This window comes from Scyliorhinus torazame, chromosome 3, assembly GCF_047496885.1.
Source record: "Scyliorhinus torazame isolate Kashiwa2021f chromosome 3, sScyTor2.1, whole genome shotgun sequence".
In the NCBI taxonomy this organism is placed as follows: domain Eukaryota; kingdom Metazoa; phylum Chordata; class Chondrichthyes; order Carcharhiniformes; family Scyliorhinidae; genus Scyliorhinus; species Scyliorhinus torazame.
The window spans coordinates 32,678,494-32,695,194 of NC_092709.1; the positions used below are offsets into that span (position 1 = coordinate 32,678,494).

At 46.8% G+C, this 16,701-nt stretch overlaps 1 protein-coding gene across 7 annotated transcripts in view; it reads right to left on the minus strand.

Moving 5' to 3' along the window:
* Positions 1-525: 525 nt before the first annotated feature.
* Positions 526-16,701, minus strand: part of LOC140408399 (serine/threonine-protein phosphatase 2A 55 kDa regulatory subunit B gamma isoform) — a 495,785-nt gene continuing 479,609 nt past the window's right edge. For all 7 annotated transcript variants that reach the window (XM_072495544.1, XM_072495546.1, XM_072495545.1 and 4 more), the window contains one exon: positions 526-2,951. In XM_072495544.1, the coding sequence (XP_072351645.1) occupies positions 2,660-2,951 (292 nt within the window). In that variant the 3' untranslated portion in view covers positions 526-2,659. The remainder of the gene's footprint in view (positions 2,952-16,701) is intronic.

Below are 16,701 nucleotides of genomic sequence, written 5' to 3' on the forward strand. Positions count from 1 at the left end.
CATCCCAGACTGAACAATGACATTTTAATTTTACGGTTTACACAATTTTTAAAAATTAACTAATTTTGATTTGTGTCAATATTTCCTTATTAGCATCGCAAATACAACTTGCTATTTTAAATATAAATTTCATAATTTGGGACTGATATTCATAAAGCAGAAATGGTACAGAATGATAATGGAGCAGACAACATTCATCATATACATCAACATTGGTGAAGCAAGGTACATGGGACAGTTTACAGCTTCTCTGAATTGTGAGATATTATTGTTTACAAGTAGAAACAATTTCAATAGCGTTAGGAGAAAGGTTGATGGAAATATGGTTACAAGCTAGTATAATTTCATGCTGTAATAGTTTGTGTAAATTACCATCAGTAATAATTTTCTGTAGGACAATGAGCTTCAAAAGAACATTGTCACTGTACTTTTTGGATTTCAGGCTAACATAACCCTGATGCTTTTATGAATGAAGAATATGTGATAAAACAACATCAGCACAAAACAGCAAAGTACACCTTTAGGCAGTGTGAAACAAATGCAAAGGCTGATATGAGATTTTATTTGAGAACCTGATATTAGCAAACCTGATAACCTTTCTGTATTTGACAAACATTTTCCAAGTTTACATCAGAAGTAAAAAGCATTGGTCAGGAATACCGATACCCCTTTACCCAGCAAATTTAAAAGTTGGCCCTTAAAAATAGCGACAGTCAAAGTTAAAGCGACAGTCGAAGTTAGATCCTACACATAGGCATCCCCTGCAGCTTGCATTTTAACACTCAATACATTCGCCTTAAATTTATGTTTTTTTAAATGTTCTTCCCCCAGTAAATGGAATAGGACGTAGCCTTCAATGAAGTTGCTCAGTGAATTTGATACCCTAGAGAAGAGATGCACTGAATATACAGACATTCATTGCGTTTCCCAAAACAAATTAGCTTTATGAATCAAAATTAATTTTCCAGTTAAATAATATTCATGTGTAAATCTGGGCAGAATCTCTCTAAATTTAATGACTCATCCGAGTTTTGGACAAAGACATGGGTGTGGTTGAAGTGCCCCCTTCCCTGCTCCTGGATGCATAATTTTGGGTTACTGGGAAATTCAGCAAAATGTGAGAAAATCCTGAAGGTCCCAGGACATTCTTAAGCCCAGAAATGATGGGCGCAAGAATGAAGTAATGTTCAGACTGTAAAGACTGTCCAGCAAACCTTTTTTAGCCCCCATATTAAATATTTCCAATAAATCATTTATCTTCGAAACACAAAAACAGAAACTGTCAACATACACAATAGGTTCGCCAAAGGCAGTGTGTCTTCTGATGTTTTATTTCAAGTAGCAGAAAAATCAAACCTGTGAAACATTATCTTCCTGTTGACTTCAATCTCGTTACAAAATAAAATCAATAATTTTATCAGCAATGTTCTATTTAACAATGTGCAGCCTGTGAACATTATGCTCTACATTCCAACTAAATTTTTAAAAGTTTATCTCAAATTCTGCAATAGGCCATAAACAATGCATCTCCATAAACCGTTAAAACAGAATCCAACTTTTCCTTGATTTGTGCAATTTTATGTTTTATGGCTCTATTTGGCACGCTGATACGAGACTGGGTAGGTCATTCCATTTCATCTGCTTTAGAGAATTACCGATGAGACGCCTTTTCCTTTTACGATTTGGAAGATATTCTTTGAAAAATGTTGCATTACCTTTCTGTTTGTTTTCTTTGTAGTGGCAGTGCTGGGCTATGATCTATTTTCCCCACTTTGCAGCCAGTGACCATGTCAAAAGGTTTCAGGCGAGATGAAAAATTGTTCAGATTCAATGAAAAGCTCCCACAACATTATTCCGAAAATCCCAATTCCGTGCTAACTTCGAACGAATGCCCGACTCTGTACTGTGACAGCTATTAAACTCCACTGTATATCAAACTGCCGAGCTATCGATTGAATGAAATTGGACAACAGTCAAAAGTTTTTTTGGGCTCTTCTTCATGGGCTGGGAATGACGATGATCCAACTCATCCTGCTTCCAACAATCCATAACAATCAGAAACGGAAAGATAGATTTGTTTTCTTAATCCTAGGCCAAGCCAGTGGTAACAGAAGAATGGCCGAGCCCACTTGAGTTGTCTATTACCGGGGTGATCCGTTTTGAAACAAAGCATTGCGCCGATTTGATTAGCAGTACATTAAAAATTACATTTTGGGCAGGCTGACATAGCAAACAAAGACAGGAGCTTTTTAACCTTTCAAGTGCCTGGTGAAGCTATTTACTGATGCAGGGCCAACCGAATCCACCATAATGGTGGACAACAAATCAGGAGTGTACAAATTCAGAGATCCTCGGTGAAAAGTTTCAAACAACCAGAAAAGTTTCTACGATGCCTGAAACATAAAGAATTGATGGACGGAGAAGAGGTGTAGCTGTGTAGATGGTAGCCATGTGTGCCTTTCTGTGTTCCCACTCTGCAGAGCTGAGCTCACCCCCTGGTGACTGTCAAAAAAAAACAATTCTTACTGACAAGTGATACACACTAATAAGAAACCGCACTCCACAATTCCACTAAGATGAATACAACCTTGTGAAGATCATTGGCAGAAAGGTCAGAAAAAAAAGGCTGGTTTATAATTACACCAAGGTATTTATAAACCTAGTGCATCTCAGAGTTCACTTTATCCTGAAATATGTAGAGATTGTTTGTCGCTGCCACAGCTATTATGTTCTCTGTTGGGTGCCAGGCCATGTGCAGGATCTTCTTGTTAAAGTCTAAACTGTCAACACTAATTTCATCCTTTCTCCTCTTGCCTCCTGTGCAAACTTTGCGTGGTTTTAGCACAGCCCGTGGCTTACTGTTCTCCCTGGAGGCTTCCAGAGTGACATCTCGTTTTGTATTGCGGTCAAACATCCTGAAGAAGTTGTTGTAGGCTCCAGTCATAATAACACTGTGAAGAAACAGACAGGGAGGGTTTAGTCAAGGGAAACATATATTAGATGATTAATCATCATGCTCACGTGTCAGCTTTCCACAAGGCAGTCTGAATTATATCCATAAGTGTTCATGTTTTCAAAATAGCAAGTTGAATATAAAAGCCGGGGCTTGACAGGGTGGATGCTGAGGGGCTGCTTCCCCTTTTGGGAGAGTCTAGGACCAGAGGGCTTTGTCTCAAAGTGCAGAGTAAAGGGTCGCCCATTTAAGACAGGGATGAGGAGGAATTTCTTCTCTCACAGGGTAGTGAATCTGTGGAATTCTTTACCGCAGAGGGCTCTAGAGGCTGAATCGTTAACTACGTTCAAGGCGGAGGTAGACATATTTTTAATCAGTAAGGGAATCAAGGGTTATGGGGATAAGTGGAGTTGCGGATAATCGTTTCAGACCAGTCACGATCTCATTAATGGCACAGCAGACTCGATGGACCAAATGGCCTACTTATGCTCCTACGTTCAGTCTTAGCGGTTGGATTTTCAAAACCAGCACACATTTGTTATCTCTTTCAATATGTATATTTCCATTGTGAAAGCATGTATTCCACATCCAGACTGGGATCCCACTTTCTCTGTCTGTTAGCTTTGACAAAGGGTCGTTGGACTCGAAACGTTAGCTCTTTTCTCTCCCTACAGATGCTGCCAGACCTGCTGAGATTTTCCAGCATTTTCTCTTTCGTTTCAGACTACCATAGACCTTATAAGAGTAAAAAACAGCATTACTATTTCCCTCAGAGGGTCATTAGTCTGTGGAATTCTCTTCCCCAGAGAACAGTGAAGGTGGGTCATTGAATACACTCAAGGCTGTGTTCAACAAGGGAGCCCAAGGTAATGGGGCAGGTGGGGGGGTGGGGGTTGGCTGACAGGAAAGTGGAGTTGAGGCCACAATCAGATCAGCCATGATCCTATCAAATGGTGCAGCGACTCAATGGGCCAAATGGTTTTCTCCTGCTCCAGTTCTTGTGTGTCTTCATGAGTTGAACAGGCGCAACAATCTTACCTCAAGCTTTGGTGTGCGTTCCATGTCACCAATAGAAATTGGCTCTGCCCTTCAGTTTTGAACACTAGGACATAGTAATATTTCCTCCAGTCTGAGAGGCAAGATCAGATTGATCAAAGCTTCATGAATCAGATGCTATATCAAAATCCCAACAACTGGTCCAGGCAGGCATTTATCTTTTATATAGCCTAGTTAACACTATTATATTCATGTTCTGTAGAGTGAAGAGTTCCCTCCTTGAGGTTAAACTGTATGGTTTTTTTTCAGAAAGCGAGTTGGGAGGTAGCATCCATGCTAAAGATTTAATGTAATCTCAACAGATTTTTATTAAAAATCGCCAAAGGTCCAAGAATCCGCATACACTTTGTAAATCCAATTTCATATTGTAGAGTAAAAAGTGAATGGTTATGTTAAATAGATAATGATATTAATGATGATGTAAGCATGACATCAGAGTCTGATGACCAAGAGACTCCAAGGGAGCAAGACACAGAACAGTCCATGTCCAGAGCACAATGTACTTAATGAGATCTTGGATGGACAATATATGTTGGCTTAACCAGCGACGCCCACATCCTGTAAATTAATTTTTAAAAAACAGACCTAAATAAATAGTTTCAAGAAAGACTCAATACTAACTATCTCCAAATCACTGAGAGAGACTTCATCGAGGCAGAGGACAGAATAAGAACAGGGCAACAAGTCAAACCATGGTGACCTTCTGAAACTCTACATAAGCCTCCTCCAGTGGATCTCATACCATTACCGTCTGCAGTCAGATACTAACTCCCGACTGATATAACATAATTAGACGAGGCTGGTGGAAAACCACAGACAGTCTTATCCTGTTCACTTCACAATTTAAACCAATTCAGCCTTCCTGTATTAAAATAATGTAAAAATGTATCTACATTCTTACATCCTGGAGGAGACCAGCAACACACAACGACACATGAAATCTGTAAAGGCAATTAAAAATTGCACATTCATTTCAATAGTGGTAAGCATTTAAATGCTTATTAACTGCTATAATTTGCATGGACAGTGTGCAAGCCATTTTTCATTCAAGACAGTGCTTTTATATCCTTAGTCCACAAGACATAGGAGTGGAAGTAAGGCCATTCGGCCCATCGAGTCCACTCCACCATTCAATCATGGCTGATTTCAACTCCACTTACCCGCTCTCTCTCCATAGCCCTTAATTCCTTGAGAAATCAAGAATTTATCAACTTCTGTCTTAAAGACACTCAACGTCCCAGCCTCCACCGCCCTCTGTGGCAATGAATTCCACAGACCCACCACTCTCTGGCTGAAGAAATTTCTTCCCATCTCTGTTCTAAAGTGACGCCCTTTTATTCTAAGGCTGTGCCCCGGGGTCCTAGTCTCCCCTGCTAATGGAAACAACTTGCCTACGTCCACCCTATCTAAGCCATTCATTATCTTGTAAGTTTCTGTTAGATCTCCCCTCAACCTCCTAAACTCCAATGAATATAATCCCAGGATCCTCAGACGTTCATTGTATGTTAGGCCTATCGTTCCTGGGATCATCCGTGTGAATCTCTGCTGGACCCGCTCCAGTGCCAGTATGTCCTTCCTGAGGTGTGGGGCCCAAAATTGCTCACAGTATTCTAAATGGGGCCTAACTAGTGCTTTATAAAGCTTCAGAAGTACGTCCCTGCTTTTTTATTCCAAGCCTCTTGAGATAAATGACAAAATTGCATTTGCTTTCTTAATTACGGACTCAAACTGCAAGTTTACCTTTAGCGAATCCTGGACTAGGACTCCCAAGTCCCTTTGCACTTCAGCATTTTGAATTTTGTCACCGTTTAGAAAATAGTCCATGCCTCTATTCTTTTTTCCAAAGTGCAAGACCTCGCACTTGCCCACATTGAATTTCATCAGCCATTTCTTGGACCACTCTCCTAAACTGTCTAAATCTTTCTGCAGCCTCCCCACCTCTTCAATACTACCTGCATCTCCACCTATCTTTGTATCATCGGCAAACTTAGCCAGAATGCCCCCAGTCCCATCATCTAGATCGTTAATATATAAAGAGAACAGCTGTGGCCCTAACACTGAACCCTGCGGGACACCACTCGTCACCTGTTGCCATTCCGAAAAAGAACCTTTTATCCCAACTCTCTGCCTTCTGTCTGACAGCCAATCGTCAATCCATGTTAGTACCTTGCCTCGAATACCATGGGCCCTTATTTTACTCAGCAGTCTCCCGTGAGGCACCTTATCAAAGGCCTTTTGGAAGTCAAGAAAGATAACATCCATTGGCTCTCCTTAGTCCAACCTATTTGTTATCTCTTCAAAGAACTCTAATAGGTTTGTCAGGCACGACCTCCCCTTACTAAATCCATGCTGACTTGTCCTAATCCGACCCTGCACTTCCAAGAATTTAGAAATCTCATCCTTAACGATGGATTCTAGAATCTTGCCAACAACCGAGGTTAGCCTAATTGGCCTATAATTTTCCATCTTTTTTCTTGTTCCCTTCTTGAACAGGGGGGTTACAACAGTGATTTTCCAATCCTCTGGGACTTTCCCTGACTCCAGTGACTTTTGAAAGATCATAACTAACGCCTCCACTATTTCTTCAGCTATCTCCGTTAGAACTCTAGGATGTAGCCCATCTGGGCCCGGAGATTTATCAATTCTTAGACCTCTTAGTTTCTCTTGCACTTTCTCCTTTGTGATGGCTACCATATTCAACTCTGCCCCCTGACTCTCCTGAATTGTCGGAATATTACTCATGTCTTCTACTGTGAAGACTGATGCAAAGTACTTATTTAGTTCCTCAGCTATTTCCTCGTCTCCCATCACTAGATTACCAGCGTCATTTTGGAGGGGCCCAATGTCTACTTTTGCTTCCCGTTTGTTTTTAATGTATTTAAAGAAACTTTTACTATCATTCCTAATGTTACTGGCTAGCCTACCTTCATATTTGATCCTCTCCTTCCTTATTTCTCTCTTTGTTATCCTCTGTTTGTTTTTGTAACCTTCCCAATCTTCTGACTTCCCACTACTCTTTGCCACATGAAAGGCTTTCTCTTTTCTTTGATGCATTCCCTGACTTCCTTTGTCAGACATGGCTGCCTAATCCCCCCTCTGATAACCTTTATTTTCTCTGGGATGAACCTCTGTACTGTGTCCTCAATTACTCCCAGAAACTCCTGCCATTGCTGTTCTACTGTCTTTCCCACTAGGCTCTGCTCCCAGTCGATTTTCGTCAGTTCCTCCCTCATGCCCCTATAGTTACCTTTATTTGACTGTAACACCTTTACATCTGATTCTACCTTCTTTCTTTCAAATTGCAGACTGAATTCTACCATATTATGATCACTGCCTCCTAAGTGTTCCCTTACTTTAAGATCTTTTATCAAGTCTGGCTCATTACATAACACTAAGTCCAGAATGGCCTGTTCCCTCGTGGGCTCCATCACAAGCTGTTACAAAAAGCCCTCCTGTAAACATTCAATGAATTCCCTTTCTTTGGGTCCACTGGCAACATTATTTATCCAGTCCACCTGCATATTGAAGTCCCCCATGATCACTGTGACCTTGCATTTCTGACATGCCCTTTCTATTTCGTGGTGCATTTTGTGCCCCTGGTCCTGACCACTGTTAGGAGGCCTGTACATAACTCCCATTATGGTTTTTTTGCCTTTGTGGTTCCTCAACTCTACCCACACAGACTCCACATCATCTGACCCTATGTCGTTTAGTTCTATTGATTTAATTTCATTCCTAATCAACAAGGCAACCCCGCCCCCTCTGCCCACCTCTCTGTCTTTTCGATAGGTTGTGAATCCTGGATGTTTAAATGCCAGTCCTAAACCCCCTGCAACCACGTCTCTGTGATGCCTACCACATCATACCTGCCAGTCACAATCTGGGCCACAAGCTCATCTACCTTGTTCCATTCACTGCGCGCATTTAAATATAGCACCATTAATTCTCTATTGACCGTCCCTTTTTGTTTTCTTAGTGTGGTGGACCTTGGTTTACTGAGCCTTTCCATACACTGTGTCATATTTTGTGAGATGGGGACTATCGTAACCTCTCCTGAGTTCTGTCTTTTCGTGCTTTTTTGTATTCCTAAGCAGCTACGCTTCCCACTGATTACTTCACCTTTTGGTTCCCTGACTTTCTCTTCGCCCCCAATCTCTAGTTTAAAGTCCTATTGACCACCCTGTTTACACTTTTCGCCAGAACACTGGTCCCAGCTCGGTTCAGGTGGAGACCATCCCAACGGTATAGGTCCCCCCTGTCCCAAAACTGATGCCAGTGTCCCATGAAAAGGAACCCCTCTTTCCCACACCACTCTTTCAGCCACGTGTTAACTTCCCTTATTCTTGCCTCCCTATGCCAATTTGCACGTGGCTCGGGCAGTAATCCAGAGATTATGACCCTTGAGGACCTGTTTTTTAATTTGAATCCTAGCTCTTTATAATCTCTAAACAGGTCCTCTTTCCTAGACTTGCCTATGTTGTTGGTACCGACATGGACCACAACAACTGGATCCTCCCCCTCCTTCTCCAGTATCCTTTCAAGCCGGTCAGAGATGTCCCGCACCCTAGCACGGGGCAGGCAACATACCATGCGGGACTCTTTATCCTGCTCACAAAGGATACTATCTATCCCCCTGATAATATAATCCCCTACAACTACAACTTGCCTATTTACTCCCTCCCCTTGAATGGCCTGCTGAACCATGGTGCCTTGGTCAGCTGACTCATCCTTCCTGCAGCCCTGTTCGCCATCCACACAGGGAGCAAGTGCCTTGTACCTGTTGGACAGGGTCAAGGGCTGAGGCTCCGGAGTTCCTGACTGATGGTTCCCTTTACCTGCCTGACTTGCTGTCCCTGCTGTCCCTGGCCACTGGCAGGATTTAAACTACTTACTCTGACAGGTGTGACTGCCTCCTGAAACACAGTGTCCAGGTAAGTCTCACCCTCCAGGATGTGCCTCAGTGTCTGAAGCTCAGACTCCAGCTCATCAACTCTGAGCCGGAGCTCTTCGAGCAGCCAACACTTACTGCAGATGTGGTCGATGCAGCTCGCAATGGGATCTGCCAGCTCCAACATCAAGCAGCTCAAGCACATCACCTGACCAGCCATCTCTAATTAATTAATTAGTTTAATTTAAGTTTACGTGTTTAGCTGTTTTTAAAAAAATTTGGGGCAGATTTGCTATCAACCAATCAGATCACAGCTTCCCTCTGACGTCACTTTTGAAAAAAAAGTAGAAAACAGGAAGTTACCGTTAGGTTTTTATACGCACAGAGACTGCTCCTCCTCCTCCGAACGACTCCCGAAACTAGGCCGCGATCCCCGGGTTAAAGTAGGTTTTTATACTCACACAGAGACTGCTCCTCCTCCTCCGAACGGCTCCCGAAACTAGGCCAATCAGCAGCTCCGCTCTACTGCCCTCTACTGGATGTCATCCAGGGTACTCTAGTTTTGTATACCCCATATTCATTTCTCATGGGTATGTCCCTAGCTTGCACCCCTTTCATCTCTCCTTTGAAAGACTCCCATTTTTCATCCACTGTTTTATCCAGCAAAGTGCGTTTCTAATCAACCTGCCCCAGTTCAACTTTTAGACTCCTAAAATTTGCCCTTTTCCTGTCTGGGATCTTAATTTGTGACTGACTTATCCTTTCCAACTTAATATTGAATCATATTATATTATGATCGCTACTTCCCAAGGGTCCCCCACTCTGACATTCTCCACCTGCGCTGTCTCATTAACATCTAAATACCAGACTTAATGCTGTAACATCTGCCCATGACATATCCTCCTCCACCCTTCCAGCGGTGTGATGCCACACCAGATCGAATCACTCCTGTTTTTTAAAGAAATCAGTTATGATGGCCCACAGGGGGCGTGGAGGTGCCGGTAGCCCCCAGGGGTTGAAGGACATGCCTGGGCATTGCCCCCTGCAATGTGGCAGTGCCCCAGGAACTGCCAGGGGCACTGGCTGAAGACACTGCCAGGGGGCAGAGGTCACCCTCCTCCATTTAGAGGGGGTCCCTTTTTGGGTGTGGGAGGGTGGAGGGATTCTCTCTATCCACAGGGGGTGGTGTAAGGGCGCAAAATTATGGTTGAAACCCAATTCTAGTAAATAGCAGGGCCTTAAAAGGCATTTTACTTCTCTTATAGGACTACAAACTTCCAACATTAATTGTTCCCCACTCATGAACACTCGATTTAACTAAATGGGAGCAAAGTCCCATAACGAGTGAGCTTAGCTGCGTGTTTCCTGGTGCTTGCAACGTTGATAAGGGGCCTCAACAGGGAATGCGCAGCCAAGGCCGCACATAGCCTCGTTTTCTGCACTGAGGAGCTCCACTCGTCAGAACTCATCAATGTAGCGAGAGACCGGGATGCCATTTTTAAATGGCGTCCCTATCTCTGAGGCCCCAGACGTGACCCCCCGACAACCCCCAAGCCCCAACATCTGACCAGGGCATCCCCCCCCCACAACAAATGCCAGCTTGCCAATTTGGCGGTGTCCCTGTCAGACGGCAGTGCCACCTGGGCACCTTGACAGTGCCAAGCTGACACCCAAATGGCAGTGCCACAGTGCCTGGGTGGCACCAGCAGTGCCAGGGTACCACCTTGCCCAAAGGGCATGCACCTGGGTGCCTCGGATCCCCTGGGAGACCCCCATGAGTGCCATTTCGTCTGGTCCCCATCCGTGGAGAGCAGCACTGAATGGCACTTGCTCGAGGTCTCCAAGGCGAAGGAGATAGATCCCACGCCTCGGGTACCTCAAGAATCTGCACATTAAAGTGAGACGAGCTGTCTCGCTTTAATATGCAAATTTGCTAAAGTGATCCTACCCACAATGGATGGAATTTATAGCATTTACAGTGCAGAAGGAGGTCGCCCAGCCCATCGAGTCTGCACCGGCTCTTGGAAAGAGCACCCTACCCAAGGTCAACACCTCCACCCTACCCCCACAACCCAGCAACCCCACCCAACACCAAGGGCAAATAAGGGCAATTTAGCATGGCCAATCCACCTAACCTGCACATCTTTGGACTGTGGGAGGAAACCGGAGCACCCGGAGGAAACCCACGCGCACACAGAGAGAAAGTGCAGACTCCGCACAGACAGTGACCCAAGCCGGGAATCGAACCTGGGACCCTGGAGCTGTGAAGCAATGGTGCTAACCACAATGCGACCGTGCTGCCCTTATTCACATCGCAACGTCTCATGAGATCGCGTTAGATCTTGCGAGGCGTTGTGAGCTGGGTAAATCCCGAGAATGGGATTTTATCCCGGCTTTTATCGGTTGCGCTGCTCAGTGGCGAGCTGCTTTACGGGCGTAGGGTGGCCGTTTGATCGCATTCAAGAAAACCTAAGCAGATTAATTCCTATAGATGCATATATTACATATATATGTATCACTTTCCCATGAGTTAGCAACAAAATAATTAGTTTTTAAAAATCAGCTTACACTGCCAGTCCTCTCAGCAACTACACCAGCTGAAAAGTAAATAGAATGGACGATGATAATAAAAGCAAAGATCACTGACAGTGATACCCCTCATTCAGGGTTTTATTATTCGGTTATGATGGAAAAGGCACTCTTGTCTGTGACCAGATTACCAAAAGTGACTGAATATTTCCCATGCCACGATTAATCCCCCCCTGTGCCCTTTAGAAGGACTTGTGTCTGTATAATTTATAACTCAGCTGAACAATCAGATTTCTGTATGTTTCTGGTTTACTAGGGAACATCAGGACAATGTATCATTGCACAGTGTAGCTGTGTGCAAAAATATCTGTTGGAATCGTGTTGAACTATTTGACACAAAATATGCTGAAAACTGGATTATATATTACTGTTGGCAGAAATCTTAGAGTTGATGGAAAGAAGCCAATCGTTCAAAAAGAATTTGCAAAACTATGATCTATTGCCCAGAAAATTACAGATAAAATACCGATACATGAAAATACATTCTGACCCTGAAGGCAAACTAGGAGCGCATATTTCACACAAAACGTAAAGATACCGTTACTTAGCGACAAAAAGGATAATCGTTTTGTTAACCTAATCAGCACTTCACAAACATGTTTCACCAATAGTTGAACTTAGTGGCGATAAAAAGCACCAGAAGTGCTCAGTTCAGCTGCCCATAACACCACTCTGGTATTCCATTCCCATATCTTCTATTTTGAATATCATAGTTTACCCCATTCATATTTTCCCTAAGAATTTACAATGAGAGAAGTCTCATCTATCAAGATGAGCAGGTAACCACAGGTACAATGTCTCAAATGCAGCTATCCGAAAACTAGTGGAAATCAGCTCATATCTTTGGTCCAACTGTGTGGATGGGAATTTCTTTGGAACTGCTCCCACTCCACCATCAACTTTTCACTGAGCCCCACTGACACGCATAAAAAGGAAGGTTCTGCCAGGCCTCCAGCAAAATAACACTGATGGACCTGCAGCGGCTCCAAAGAATTCCCTGACTTATCTTGTAGCACCATCTCGATCTTTCAAAACGGCCCGTTGCAAACTGAACTTGAAAAACATGCCTTCAATAATCTACATACCTTCCTGGCCCAGCCTGAACTGCCCCGAGCTGAAAAGATAAATGATTCGAAATCCGGCAAGGACTCAGTCCCGAGGTTGCTGGTTTTGAGACACTGGGCGCTATTCTACCCCCCCCCCCCCACGCCGGGTGGGAGAATCGCGGTGCGCTGCGCGAATCGCGCCACGCCGCCCCGACCCCCACACGCAATTCTCCCACCCCCCCCAGAGACCAGCGGCGCGCGATTACCACCGGGCCGCTCGGAGAACCGGCGAGCGGCGATTTTCTGGCCCGGATGGGCCGAGTGGCCGCTACGACACGACAGGTTCCCGCCGGTGCCATTCACCCCTGGTCGCTGCCAGCGGGAACGCTGGGGGTGGTGGCCTGTGAGGGAGGGAGGGGGACTCCTTCACCGGGGTGGCCTCCGATGGGGTCTGGCCCGCGATCGGGGCCCACCAATCGGCTGGCCGGCCTCTTCCCCCCCCGGGTCTACCTCCTTCCGCGCGCGGCCCCAGAACACCGGCCCCATGTTTAAAAAATATATATATTTATTAAAGTTTTTAACACAATTTTTCTCCCTTACAAACAATAACCGCCCCCCCACCTCCCGTAACAAAAAAAAAGAAACGAGAAATCGCACGGAGCAAGATATATACATGACAAAATAGTATATTTACATAGCTTGTACACTGGCTCTCTCCCGTACGTGCCAGTTTCCCCGACACTTCATGTTATCTCTTGCTCATCCACCCCCCCAGGCAGCTACCCCCCCCCCCCCTCCCAGGACGTCCGTCCCCCCCAGGCTGCTGCTGCTGACCGACCTTCCTCTAACGCTCCGCTAGATAGTCTAGGAACGGTTGCCTGCAGAACCCCTGCGCAGACCCTCTCAAGGCGAACTTGATCCTCTCCAACTTTATGAACCCAGCCATATTGTTTATCCAGGCCTCCACGCTTGGGGGCTTCGCCTCCTTCCACATTAGCAAGATCCTTCGCCGGGCTACGAGGGACGCAAAGGCCAGAATACCGGCCTCTTTCGCCTCCTGCACTCCCGGTTCGTCCACTACTCCAAATATTGCTAGCCCCCAGCTTGGCTTATCTCACCACCTGAGATATTGCTCCCGCCACTCCTCTCCAGAACCCCTCCAGTGCCGGGCATGACCAAAACATATGGACATGGTTCGCCGGGCTCCCTGAGAACCTTCCACATCTGTCCTCTACCCCAAAGAACCTGTTCAACCTCGCCCCCGTCAAGTGAGCTCTGTGGACCACCTTAAATTGTATCAGGCTGAGCCTGGCACATGAGGAGGAGGAATTAACCCTACCCAGGGCGTCAGCCCACAAACCTTCCTCGATCTCCTCCCCCAGCTCCTCCTCCCATTTACCCTTCAACTCTTCTACCAGCACTACCCCCTCTTCTTTCATCTCCTGGTGTATTGCCGACACCTTGCCCTCCCCGACCCATGCACCCGAGATCACCCTGTCTTGAATTTCTTGTGTCGGGAGCAACGGGAATTCCCTGACCTGTCGCCTCACAAAAGCCCTCACCTGCATATATCTAAAGGCATTTCCCGGGGGTAACTCAAACTTCTCCTCCAGTGCCCCGAGGCTCGCAAACGTTCCGTCAATGAACAGGTCCCCCATTCTTCTGATCCCCGCCCGATGCCAGCTCTGGAACACCCCGTCCATCTTCCCCGGGACAAACCGATGGTTACCCCTGATCGGGGACCACACTGATGCTCCCACTGCACCCCTGTGCCGTCTCCACTGGCCCCAGATCCTTAGCGTTGCCGCCACCACCGGGCTCGTGGTATACTTTGTCGGCGAGAGCGGCAGCGGTGCCGTCACCAACGCCCCCAGGCTCGTTTCTTTGCAGGACGCCATCTCCATCCTCTTCCATGCTGCCCTCTCTCCTTCCATAACCCACTTGCGGATCATCGACACATTTGTTGCCCAGTAGTAGCTCCCCAGGTTTGGCAGTGCCAACCCTCCTCGGTCCCTACTGCGTTCCAGGAACCCTCTCCTTATCCTCGGGGTCTTATTCGCCCACACAAACCCCATAATACTCCTGCCTACCCTCTTAAAAAAGGCCTTAGTGATCACGATGGGAAGGCACTGAAACACAAACAAAAACCTTGGAAGGACCACCATTTTGATCGATTGCACTCTACCCGCCAGCGAGAGCAGTAGCATGTCCCATCTTTTAAAATCCTCCTCCATTTGCTCCACCAACCTCGTCAGATTCAGTTTATGTAGGGCCCCCCAACTCCTGGCTATCTGGATCCCCAGATACCGAAAGCTCCCCTCCGCCCTCCTCAGCGGTAGGTCCCCTATCCCTCTTTCTTGGTCCCCCACCTGTAATACAAAGAGCTCACTCTTCCCTACATTGAGCTTATAGCCCGAAAACTCCCCAAACTCCCTTAAAGTCTGCATGACCTCCACCATCCCCTCCATTGGATCCGCCACGTACAGCTACAGGTCATCCGCAAATAGCGACACCCGATGCTCTTCTCCACCTCGGACCACCCCCCTCCATTTATTAGACTCCCTCAATGACATGGCCAATGGTTCGATCACCAATGCAAACAACAGGGGAACAGGGGGCACCCCTGCCTCGTCCCTCGGTACAGTCAAAAGTACTCCGACCTCCGTGGTTCGTCACTACACTCGCCACCGGGGCTCTGTAAAGGAGCTTAACCCAACTGATAAACCCTCCCCCGAACCCAAACCTACGCAGCACCTCCCAGAGGTACTCCCACTCTACTCGGTCAAAGGCCTTCTCCGCGTCCATAGCTGCCACTATCTCCGCTTCTCCCTCCACCAATGGCATCATTATCACATTTAAGAGCCGCCGCACATTGGTGTTTAGCTGCCTACCCTTTACAAATCCTGTCTGGTCCTCGTGAATCACCCCCTGGACACAGTCCTCGATCTTCGTGGCCAGCACTTTTGCCAGCAACTTTGCATCCACATTAAGGAGCGAGATCGGCCTGTACGATCCACATTGCAGTGGATCCTTGTTCCGCTTTAGGATCAAAGAAATTGTTGCTTCCGACATTGTCGGAGGTAGGGTCCCCTCCTCTCTTGCCTCATTAAAGGTCCTCACTAGTAGCGGGGCCAGCAGGTCTACGTACTTCCTGTAGAACTCCACCGGGAACCCGTCCGGTCCCAGGGCCTTCCCCGCCTGCATGCTCCCCAAACCCTTGCTCAGCTCCTCCAACCCAATTGGTGCCCCCAGACCAGCCACCTCTTGCTCCTCCACCCTCGGGAATCTCTGTTGGTCCAGCAATCGTCTCATACCCTCTTCCCCCGCTGGGGGCTGAGATCTGTACAGCTCTTCATAGAAGGCCTTAAATACCTCGTTTATTTTCGTCGCACTCCGAACCGTGGCTCCCCTTCCATCTTTGATTCTCCCTATTTCCTTCGCTGCCATCCTTTTACGGAGCTGGTGTGCCAGCATCCGACTAGCCTTTTCCCCATACTCATAGGTCGCCCCCTCCGCTTTCCTCCACTGTGTCTCCGCCTTCCCTGTGGTCAACAGGTCAAACTCCGTCTGGAGCCGTCGTCTTTCCCCAAGTAATCTTTCCTCTGGGGCCTCTGCGTATCTCCTGTCCACTCTCAAAATCTCCCCCACTAACCTCTCCCTTTCCATGCCCTCTGTCTTCTCCCTATGAGCCCTAATGGAGATTAGCTCTCCCCTGAATACCGCCTTCAACGCCTCCCATACCACCCCTACCCGCACCTCCCCGTTGTCGTTGGCCTCCAAGTACCTTTCGATACACCCCCTCACCTTCCCAAACACCACCTCGTCCGCCAGCAGTCCCACATCCAGCCGCCACAGCGGGCGTTGGTCCCTCTCCTCTCCCAGCTCCAGTTCCACCCAGTGCGGGGCATGGTCCGAAACGGCTATGGCCAAATACTCCGTCCCCTCCACCCTCGGGATGAGCGCCCTGCCCAGAACAAAAAAATCTATCCGGGAGTAGGCTTTGTGTACATGGGAAAAGAAAGAAAATTCCCTGGCCTGCGGCCTTGCAAACCGCCATGAGTCCACTCCCCCATCTGATCCATAAACCCCCTAAGTACCTTGGCCGCCGCCGGCCTCTTTCCAGTCCTTGATTTGGACTGGTCCAGTGCTGGGTCCAACACTGTATTGAA